This window comes from Montipora capricornis, chromosome 10 (genome assembly GCF_036669925.1).
Source record: "Montipora capricornis isolate CH-2021 chromosome 10, ASM3666992v2, whole genome shotgun sequence".
Classification (NCBI taxonomy): domain Eukaryota; kingdom Metazoa; phylum Cnidaria; class Anthozoa; order Scleractinia; family Acroporidae; genus Montipora; species Montipora capricornis.
In genome coordinates, this window is record NC_090892.1 from 4,602,050 (window position 1) to 4,613,641 (window position 11,592).

Genomic DNA, 11,592 nt, shown 5'->3' on the forward strand with positions numbered 1-11,592 from the left:
AACGGTATGATACTTAAAATATGGCACAAACAAATTTCCCTGAGAGTTGCGAAATCGACAGAAATAGACTAGCTTTATACTACTGTAATAATTTACGCAGAAAGATTATATACGCGTTTTTTAAATTTGGTACCGAAGTGTAACGTGACTACAAGTCTAGCAACCAGCTGATTTTTTTTTTGCAGTACGGGTTCGTTCACGTGACATCTCTTCTGCAGTACAGTAAAAATGGACACTGTAGATTGAGCTATTAAGTTTATGTCGAAATTAAGCTCAAAATGGATGTATCCCCTGGTTGTAAGGTAAGTTAGAGCTATCGCTTAGAATGTTTCATCAAATGAAAGTGATTACCTTTTTGTTCTCTTCTGTGACTTTCTAGGTCCGGGTGTTGTATGATTTTGAGGGCGATGCTCCCTCCGGTGAACTCATCGTGTACACCGACGAAATCTTGACTGTGACACGCACGGTACGTGCAAAGCTGCATCTCTGTCTTTTGTTTAGACTAAAAGCCCACCACTCATCTTTACTTCTCCTCTGATTATTTCATTTTAGGATGTTGGTGAAGGCTGGTGGGAGGGGATTAGTCCTAACGGCGTTCGAGGTCTTTTTCCCGAAGCGTACGTTGAGGTACGTATACAATTTACGCTGATTGTATCACGCAAAATCTGAAAACTTGCATACTTTACCAAATTAAATTGAGCGGCAAAATTGTCAGTTCAGTTCAGCTCAGTTCAGTGTATTTAGCCACAATACATTACGAAGTACGGCATTAAAAGAAATTAACACATGGCAAGGGAGCCCAGAAGAAACCATGGGTCTTGTAGGACCTGAACGCCCTCGTTGCATAAAAAAGGGCTTACCCATATGGATTGATGGACTACATAGACTGCTTAATTAAATTACCATTGAACACTACCCGATGTTTTCCTTAGTTTCGCTAAGATGACAACATTTACATTGTGCACATTTCAAAATGATTGTTTCAAACAATGAAGGCGATTATGAATTATTTTCCTCAGTTTGTTTCATTTACACGCCATCGATAAGACGTATATTGCATTTCCTGCGAGGCGATTTATAAGTCGTCCTTTACACCATCGATTAAATATACTGATGTCACTAATTAATACTGAGTTTAAAACAAAACATAATATTCTTAAAAGGTAAGCTTTATTTATGTTTGAAGGTTTTACAAAGCAAATTCGGGATATATAGATTTAAAAATAGTAATGGAAAGCGGAACTATATTTCAACAAGTCGACAATCTCCTTTCGACACGATAATATGTTTGTTTTGGCAAATGCTTTCCACGTTTGATATCTTATTTCCTGCTATAAAATGTCACTTGTGCAAATTCCAGTATTCGTTATTATTTATATGAAAAATAGTAAAAATTATTGGCTTTATATTTATTTGAGAGGCCAAAGGTTATTCATCACTTCTCAAGATATATTTAAGCTTAAAATTGTTGTGTTGGCTGTATGCAAAATATTTCCCAAGAAGATTGAATCACTCTGTCAACATTTTTGTTTAATTATCCAAGACTTGCTGTCTGCTAGATTGTAACGCAGTTGAACCTAAAACGAGGCACGAGTTTTTTGTCGGCACTGCCCAACAGTTCATTTTTCTTAACCTTAATTAATATAATGCAAGTTTGATCACATGCACATTTTGATAATCATTATGTGCTCTGAAATTAACCCTTCCTGCCTCATTAATTCATTCAAAAGAATATGAAGCAATTATTGGACATGGCTGAGCATGATTTTGAAAAATTATGGAGATTGACATACAGTGGGTGTGAACTGACAAGATTGAAGGCAGGAAAATATAACACCTTCAAAGTCTTGGAAGATCTCCACAATATTATTTTTTTTCAGATGGGCTTGATTACCAGCTGCTGATTTGGGAAAGTTCCCCAAAGATGAAGGTTCAACCCATCTTGCCTCTTTTTACCTCGCATGTCATACATACTAGCTATCTTGATTGCATATAATAAAATTTCATTTGTCAATAAATTTACTGAAGTAATGAATGAATGACAATGAAAATGTTTATATTTATCCAACAACAAAACAATTCTGGGACTCACAAATGAAAACACATCCTCACTTTTCAGCTTTAGCTGGCGGGATTGGAGGCAAATATTGAGTGGCAAAGCTGTGCAGAGAATGGGAAGGGGCGCTGGGACTTCATAGCACCCCTCCCCATTCTCTGTGTGGCTTCACTGCTTGATATTTCTTCCCGCCAGCTACACAGGCTAGAGTTTCGTGCAACTTATCTCGCAATGTTTTGGTGACATTGTGGCGGCACAAGTTCCACAAAACATTCTACAGTGTGACATACCCTGCAATGGCCAAAATCGTTGAGAGACAAGTTGCATGAAAAGTAGAACTTAATTCTACTTTCGGCAACGGCTCTTGCAACTTGTCTTGCAACGATTTTGGCCGTTGCAGGATATGTTACACTGTGAAATGTTTCGTGCAACTTGTCCCGCTACAGTGTCGCCAAAACATTGCTAGACAAGTTGCACGAAACATTTCACAGTGTAACAGCGCCTTTATTCTTTATAGTTTTAACACAAAAGCATTTCAAAACTTGTAGCTTTCATTTTGAATGAGGAATGTGAGCTTTGCGAATGACATAATTATTTACTCAAAATCTTTTTCTCTTTTAAATTCTGCTTAGTTGTCTCACTGGTTGAAATAAACAAAATGATACAAACAATATGGAGACAAATTCAGAGGTGTCCTTTTTTATCAGCCTTCACATTGTGTTTCTCAAGAAATATGTTGAGTTATTAATTTTATTTAATATCATTACAGCTTGTTGACAATAATTCATACCCACCCGTTCAACAAAACAGTTATCCACCTCCACCAATTATTAATGCCCCCCTACCTAACCAAGGCTCTGTTGACGGAGCGGACGGATGGGATGATGATTGGGATGACGAAGAAACAGTCAGCACTTACAGTGAAGATCAAGAGTCTGGTACAGTTGCATCTTTGCCCAGGAGAGACACTGGCTCATCGGGGATAACCAGGACAGGAACCATTCGTAAGAGCATGAACAGGTACTGTTTCTTGGAGATTCGAACGGGGGTATTATTTTGAGAACTTTTTGAAGTGTTTGTTCAAGACTCAAGTCTACTGTCTCTTTAACTTGACATACCCGTATTTAAGAGATAAGATTTTTACCATTAGTTTGCAAAGTCAAGAATAGTCTTACTGTCATACTGTTTACAGACAACTATGCTCCATAAAATGTTATTATTTTATTGTGCAAATGCATTGTAAGTACCAGCAACATGCTGCAAGGGGCACCTTTGTGACCAGACTGATGTAGACCTTAACTGTTTTACCCCTGAACTGGCCTCCATTTATGAGTAAAATTCACTGGCGTTGGACAGTATAATAAACAGTTGGAATTGGTAACGGTAACATGCAACATCAGATTGTTGTCATTTTTGTAACTGAAAAGAGCAAATTTGAAATCGGTAAATGTTATTTTCAAAAGGTTTTCCAATTTTGTCAAGTCTGGAGGAGAAGCATACATTATTGGCTCTTCACAGGCAGATGTCAAGGTCCCTCACGAGGAAAGGGTGTCAGTGAAGGTATTATAAATAATTCAAATTATTTGAATGAGTCCTCCAATCATGAATACATTGAGATGTCCAATAATATTACATTTAATTTTACCTTGAGTGATTTTTGGTTGTCACCCTTTCAAGTATTTTGCAAAACGCAAGAAAGTATAATAATTAATTTATCTGTAAACTTTGCATGATTTAAAGTTTGACAGGCATTGTGCAAGGGACAATTAATTTTTTATTTTATTGGTCAAGTTTAAGACACATTCATATTCAAATGGAACTTACTATAGGTAATCACATGATTTCTAGTGCAATTTGGAATAAAGAAGCGCAAGTAAATTTTTTCAAAGACGACCGAATGGGCGAGTGCAATTTGTAGCCTTTGAAAAAATTTACAAGTGCTTATTTATTCCAAATTGCATGAGAAAATCATGTGATTACTTATTAGTAATTAACAACTTTGTCGCTTTATAATTCATAATCTCATAGTGATACAAAGGACTAGACAGTCTTTGGCAGTAAATGGGACTACAGCTATTGCATGGGTGCACCTAGTAGCAACATCCCTGTGATGCAACTAATTAGGGTGGAAGCGACACACCCTGAGCAGTAATGGGGATGGCAGCAACAGACCTGGCAATGCAACAAATGAGGGTGGCAGCAACACACCCTGAGCATAGATGGGCAATGGAGTCGGGTGGCAGCGAAACACCCTGCGATACGTGGCTGGAAGTGACAAGTGCTAATGTGAGCCTGCAAAGTGTGGTGCAAACCACAGCTGAGATAGCGATAGTGGGTAAGGAGCCCCACCCAACCTGCTACATGCAATGCAAAGTGGCAGGTGTGCACCCAAAATGCATCCCAAATACTGAAAATTAAGTACAGTTAGCTATGCAATAGCCTTGGTTTGGATTTCAAATTCCAAATTCATGCAACACAAAGGATGGCTGTAAGCTTTGCCCTGGTAAGGTACTGACCCGAGTTGAAGACGTAAAGTGGAGAACGACTAGTGACTTGGTGAATCATGAGATACTTGCGGAGAGCTCGTACAGGACAGACTGAGCAGTGGGAAGGAGCAAGCAGGAGGGAGCAGCCCTGGTAGTATGGGTCTGTTTTGGATGACTTTAAGTGTAGGCTGATGCACTCATAAGGTGTGAAGGACACATCATTAGAGGATAGATGCACCAAGGGGTTGAAATATGTTGTCGTCGGAGACGTGAATTCGCTGGAGGGAAGGAAACTGCAGAAGGCTAATGTAAAGACGGACCACAGCATCAATGTATCCTGAGGAACGATGTCAGGAACACGAGAGCCAACTTGACCTTGATCTGGCGGAGAAGGGTCATGGTGATAGGAAGTCGCCATAGTGGTGAAGTTGCTGTGGTGTGCTTGATTCCCGCCAAGCAAATGGAGGTTGGGAGCTTCCGTGAAAGGGTCGGGGAGACTATTTTCAATGTGGGGGTAACAAAGGCCTGCCATGTAGAGCTTGATGGTCTTGAAGCAAACGATTGACTAGTAGGTAAGTAGCGAAGAAGTGGAGCGAATTTTCAGTGGCAGAGAAGCTGGGCCATCCCTGGGAGCTGCAAGGCTACAGGCCATTGTTGACATACATGTACTGAAGTGAGACAAAATTAAAGATGAGCAGTGAAGCACACCGGTGACCAGGGATTTCCCTTTCTAGCTATAGTGAGGATGACTCCTTGTTTTGTTTAGAAACATCCTCCTTGTTAATATCTTCTTAATTTCCACTTCATTAGTTCCCTGCCTACTAATGTGAGAAAATCTTAGTCCTTACATGTAAATCCAGATAATGTCATTTCATCTACAGCATGATGGAAGCAGAATCACTTGGAGCAGACATGATGAGCCATTCACATGCTCAATTGATGCGCCTGAGAAGAAAAGCAAATTTAAGGGAATGAAGAGCTTCATTTGTTACAATATAACACCAAGTGTGAGTTAACTTTGCATTGTTTTCATACCCTTTGCATTCTGAATGGAAATGGAGATGATCCAATATAGTACATGTAGAACTAATCACTTAATGATTTGTCAAAATTTTGTGACACAGAATACTAGAGTGGCTGTCAGCAGACGTTATAAACATTTTGACTGGCTGTATGATCGTTTCATTGAGAAGTTTACATCAATTTCTGTTCCACCATTGCCAGACAAACAAATCACAGGCAAGTTGTATTTATTAAATATACATTGTGATGCATAATGTTAATGTGAAAACAAGAAGTTCTGTGAAACCAAACATTGTTTTATTTTGTATTGTGTTGTTATTGATGTTGTTATTTTGTCAAAATTGTGGCCAAATTCTGATTCATAAAGAATTCCTTGATTCTTCCAAAAAATCTTAAAAGTTGTGCATATTATCTACTTCTGCATCTGTCTGCATGTTTCAGCACTCAGTTTGTCCTTATGTAAGAAGACTAACCATCAATTTTGAAGATGAAAGCATTAGAATAGCACTTCCTCCTCAGTCATTTGAATACCTTAAAGGGAGCCTCCACTCTTACTACAGATTAAGTTTAAACCAAAGGAAATTTCGTGTATTTTTACAAACAAATTTGTTTGAAATTTGGTTTTAAAAAAGTGTTTATCAGGAAAAGTGAATATTAAAATCGCTTATTTTCACTTTCAAATTTTGCATGCGCCGCCATCGTGAATAATTGTGACATGTTACGGTTGCCCTATTGTTCTAACACAAAGAGCTTTTGTCTAATAACAATAGGGCAACCATAACACTTCACAATTATTCAAGATGGTGGCGCTTGCGAAATTTGAAAACTAAAATAGGCGATTCTAAAACACATTCTTCGAAAATATTTTAGACTGACTTGACTGTAACAGTTATTTCCTAGCTGTGATTTAAAGTTATTTTTTTGTTGAAGTGGAGGTTCCCTTCAAGTGTTAATAATAACTGGATTGACACCTCAAATGTGCTAGGATGCCCCAATTGATGAGTAGTCAAAGTCTCACTCCCAGGGGGTTAAAGAAGATTGTATGCGAGGAGGATATACCATCTTAACTCCTCCCAAAAGCAAAGAGTTCATTGTTCAATGCTCCTGTGCAGAGCATGCTGAGCAAGGATGTCTTGGTGGTGTCAGACACCACCAGGGATCAAGCAGGTTGTGCTAAATGGCAATTAGTAACTGAAATGTCTTAGCCAGCTGGCACTCAACAGAGGTCACTGGAAGGCCATTTCATCTGCTTCAAAGCTCATTTCTCAGTAATTGCTTACCCACAGAACACCATAAGAGTGCTCACTCAGGAGCTCGTTTAACATGTGTCTGTGCATTCTGGACGGAATTGGAATTTGACGCCGAGTCTGGGAATTGAACCCAGGCCACATTGGTGGGAGGCGAGTACTCTCACCACTGCACCACCCCTGCTCCTCCACAGTGATATGAACATCAGTGTAATTTTTTCACTGACAGTTTGTTATTGATGTGGTGTCTTTCTCCTTTGCAGGGAGGTTTGGTGATGAGTTTATAGAGAAAAGAAAGGAAAAATTGCAGATGTGGATGAACAGAATTTGTCTTCATCCTGTACTATCGCAGAGTACGGTGTTTCGTCATTTTATCACATGTGCAGATAATGAAAAAGTAAGAAAACCTGGACATGGCCATGAGTTGTATTATGCATGGCTTTTTAGATAATGAGCAGGTGGATTTGAACAGACCACTCGCAGCAGTAAAGAGGTTAAAATAAAACAGCTGTCCATGCTTTAAAAGTAATATTTCTGCACTTCCTGGACACTGATTGCTACTTGTGGACATTCTTGCGAAAATCTGTCCACTGTATTATTTTTTCAGACATTTTGGCAACGCATCTTTACTCGTCAATGAGGAGTACACCCCTTAGGGGCAAAAGGCTACTGCCTAACGGTCACCCGGTCGCCTAGGGCTCCTTATTTGCGAGCGCGGGCATCCAAATTCCTAAACGAGTAGCCCAAACGGGCGCCTAACTTCATCCTCACTTTGTTGTAACTTTGATAACAGATGGAGATTAAATGATGAAAAAAATATGATTAGAGAGAATGGCAGCTAAGCAAATTCCACAAATTAATGACTCTTCAACTTAAAAAAAGTGTTCAATATTGCTAAGGGCATTCTTTGCATTACCTCCTGGTAGCGCACAGAGACTGGGTCACAATGTGATTTCCAAAAATTATGGAAATGGTACGTCCATATGTTCATTTTGCGCACGCAAAGGCAGTTAAATTTGTGCATGTTAACCTGTAGAAAGTTATGTTCATCACATCAGCTCTCAAGAGACATGCATTTATGTGATGTGATGCTGTATCTCCCATGGTGGTGGAAGGTTCTTCCCTACTTTAAGCTAAATTGGTGAAATCAGGGCCAATATAAAGTACTTTCGGTTTACAATTGTTTTTCGCTTAAACCGAGTTCACCAATCTGAGTTGTTCTTGTCCAGCTTATGTACAGGTCTGCCACTAAGTTAATAATGTTGTTATTGAATTGTGTCGAGGTGATAATCATAATGACTAATTTCTCTTTTCAGGAATGGAAGCATGGAAAGAGGAAAGCTGAGTGTGATAAGCTTGTTGGAGCATCTTTCTTTGCAACAGTCGACACTCCACAACAATCACTTCAACTTTCAGTAGCGTGAGTTTTTTGTTTTTGAGTGTTGTAAGTCATTATTATACCTTTTATGCCCAATGATGGTTGGTAAAATTTAAGAATCCAATCCCACCAACGCGTCGGCCAACGCGTCGCCCGACTGTCGGTCGACTGTCGTTCGACTGTCGGTCGACTGTCGGTCGACTGACGGTCGACTGTCGGCCGACTGTCGGTCGACTGTCGGCCGACGCGGTGGCCGCTGTTTAAACCACGTTGGTGGTGCGTCGGTGGCGTGTCGGTGACTCATTTGGGCCTTATTGAACTGTTGAAAACCTAAACGTACCTTTTTCAAACTGAACGGAACTGTCTTCGACGGAAAACTTTCACTACCATATTGTATTTCGTGATATTAGAACCCAGTTCCCGTTACGACAAGTGTTATTAGAACCCAGTTTTCACTCGTTGCCCGAGACTTCGTCATCATCAGCTATTTATATATATTATTACAGGGCTTCTAAGAGGGTGCGAATTTGGACATGCGGGACTATGAAGAATAAGTATGCGGCAAGGAAGCGGGACTTTGAAGTATCATTAAGCGGCAAGAATATATTTGAGCACAAGGGAACAACATAATGCAATTGAATTGGTCATAGACTTTTGCAAACTTGGTGGCTCCTAAAGCAGCCGTTTTTTAAGTTGACAAAACCCTCTAGGAATAGAAGGCATTGTCCAACGCCATCGGCAACAGCCTCTTCGCGATGCGAAGTCGTTTCACAAACGGCAACACATCGCCCAGCTGCCTTCGGCACTCCTGCTCGATCCTTTTAACTGAAAGTTTCGGGTCTCCCAGCCTCTCCAGGGTGCTCTGGTATGTCACTTCGTTTACAATTCGCAGCTCCGCTATACCCAGGAAGTCTCTAACCGTGCTGCGTGCTGTGCCTGCGAGTCTGTACGCATTGTTCAGGCTACACTTCTTCTCATTCATAATGGAGAGCACTGCCGCGTATCGGCGATGGATTTCAGTAAGGTCATTGCGGTCGACCTTCGCAGCACTTTCATGGTTTGTTGCAGCTGGTGGTTCTGAGTTCTGCAAGGTTCGCAGCTGCTGCTCCAGGGTCTTAATGCGGTCATCTTTGGATTTCATCTGATCTTTGTAGGTGGCCATTTCCAGTTCATTTTGCCGGACCAAGTCTGCCATCTCATCGGCGTCCTGTTGAGCCTGCGCTAGCTGATTTTCAAGCTCATCAAACTGGGCCTTCAGTGTCGGCCAACGCGTCGGTAGTGTGTCGGCCGACGTGTCGGTAGTGTGTTGGCCGACGTGTCGGTCGTGTGTCAGTGGTGTGTCGGCCGACGCGTTGGCCGACGTGTTGGCCGACGCGTTGGTGGGATCGGATGCTTAAATTTTACCGGTTGAATGATGCATGCTGTGGTTAAAATGTTTCAAACAAGTTTAATTTTGATTTTTCTTTGTCCATATTCATTGTCATAATCTGAAATAAAGAAAAATCAAAATTGAATGGGCAGGTACAAAAGTCAGACTACATCAACTTGGATTGCTCACCTCAGATTGAATGAAACATGATTTTGTCAGCTATTGAAAACTATTTGACATTTGCCTTGATTTTGCCAAGGTTATGGCTTAAAGATTAGGGTTAGGGTGATTTCTTGAGGCCTTGTTGTTTTTTTAAGTCAAGGAGATAAGCAATCCAAGTTGATCTGGTCAAACTTTTACAAGTACCTGCCTAAATTGAACAGGTTTGAAAAAGTTTGAACCACAAACATATGCACATCAATAATTGACTTTGATTTGAAAAGTAAAAGCATTACAGTATCTCTCCTTATAAATTTTTTTTTGTTATCATCATGTTATGGGGCATTGGGATCTGTGAACGGATACTCTTGGAATCACTCAGATGAAAGGGGGTTCTGTCATGACCATGCACCAAAAGGATTTGAAAGATCTCTGCAGGATGCAATGGTTATTAAAGAGTAACTAGAAATATGACTGCGATGTCTGTGATTGATCAACAGTAAACTGGATCATGCCAATGTAATTGCAATGTTTTCCCTTTCAGTGAAAATAGAATAGATCAATTTGGAAGGTTCATTAAAAGCATGGATGAGAGTGTGAAGGCCATTCAAGACAGAGGCCAGGTGCATTGTGAGAAGTGTCAAGGGTGTAAGTTCATTTTATTTTATTTTTCATTATTCTTTGACTTTGGGATTTACATGACAGTATTATGTGTTTTGAAAAGGTTTGTTTCAGCCTAGATATAAAGCAGCAGCATACTCTTTACAGATTCTCATTTTACAGGAAAGTACTGGTAAACATTAAAAACAACTCATCACCTTGGATCAAGCAAAGACCTTTTTTTTTTAAACCAAAATATTTGGCATTTGTTCCAATTTCACCTAGGTTAGCTTAAAGATTAGGGCTAAGGTGATTTTTCGAGACCTAATCATTTTGTTTACGTCAATCCGAGGTGAGCAATTCAAGTGAAAACCATGAAATGTGAATATTATTAATGAGTTAAATTAAGGAGAGACAAAAAGTCTCCCTTTCCAATCATATTGTACTATAGGTTTCTTTTCCTTTGATAGCTTACAGGACTGAATTCAAAAAGATTGGCAGCACCTTTCTATCGCTGAGTTCAGCATTTGCTGTTGATGAAGATTCAGACAGTAAGTACAGTATCAAATCACAACCAATAATGTTGGATGTCTGTAGTTAAAGTTAGGGGACCTTGTGCTTCCACTTTGATGTATTATCCCGAGTGTGCCAATCATGAAGGCCACAAGATAAAGAGGAAAAAATTTTTTCTGTAACTGAAACTGTACTGGAAAAACACATGTTTACAGCAGTAAGCGAGAACACCCTGAAGTACATGTGAGCTAAAGGTGGACTATACTTTAAAATAACTCCTGCTAAATTGGTTTATCATATAGTTAGAGAATACGAAATCTGGGGAGCACTTGTCTTGGTTTCCTTTTATTGGTTTTTGAGATGAATACAAATTATTAGATAGCTCCATTTTTTACTCCTGGCCTGAAAAATTGTTGGACCAGGTAGCTTTGATCCGATTATAATAGGGGATTTCAGGGCTAAAACAATACAAATGTAGCTGATGACAAAAGAAAACAATACATACCTTATCATATTATTGAGTTATCAAAATGCCTGCTGAAACCTGGCCCCAGTAGTTTAAAGGGTGGGTAGCACTATCCAGAGGATAAATCACTATCCACTGGATAACTCAACTGGCTTTGTTAGAAGTGTTTATCATAGATGGATAGTGATTTATCCGGTGGATAGCATTATCCACCTTTTGAACAACCAAAGCCTGGAGGGTATAAACCGCAGGTTGCAAGGTACTGTTTCACCATAACTGAAACAATCCAAACCTT

The 11,592-nt window shown here is 39.8% G+C and overlaps 1 protein-coding gene across 3 annotated transcripts in view; it reads left to right on the forward strand.

Annotated features, from left to right (window-relative positions):
- Positions 1–24: 24 nt before the first annotated feature.
- LOC138022467 (sorting nexin-33-like) overlaps positions 25–11,592 on the forward strand; it is a 17,676-nt gene continuing 6,108 nt past the window's right edge. Inside the window, exons 1-11 of one of the 3 annotated variants that reach the window (XM_068869604.1) lie at positions 25–302; positions 380–466; positions 553–627; positions 2,826–3,076; positions 3,520–3,616; positions 5,424–5,549; positions 5,667–5,781; positions 7,076–7,209; positions 8,129–8,232; positions 10,263–10,366; positions 10,789–10,869. In XM_068869604.1, the coding sequence (XP_068725705.1) occupies positions 279–302; positions 380–466; positions 553–627; positions 2,826–3,076; positions 3,520–3,616; positions 5,424–5,549; positions 5,667–5,781; positions 7,076–7,209; positions 8,129–8,232; positions 10,263–10,366; positions 10,789–10,869 (1,198 nt within the window). In that variant the 5' untranslated portion in view covers positions 25–278. Of the gene's footprint in view, positions 303–379; positions 467–552; positions 628–1,908; positions 1,931–2,825; positions 3,077–3,519; positions 3,617–5,423; positions 5,550–5,666; positions 5,786–7,075; positions 7,210–8,128; positions 8,233–10,262; positions 10,367–10,788; positions 10,870–11,592 lie in introns of those variants that run through there. The other 2 variants (XM_068869603.1, XM_068869605.1) reach the window with 2 other exon arrangements.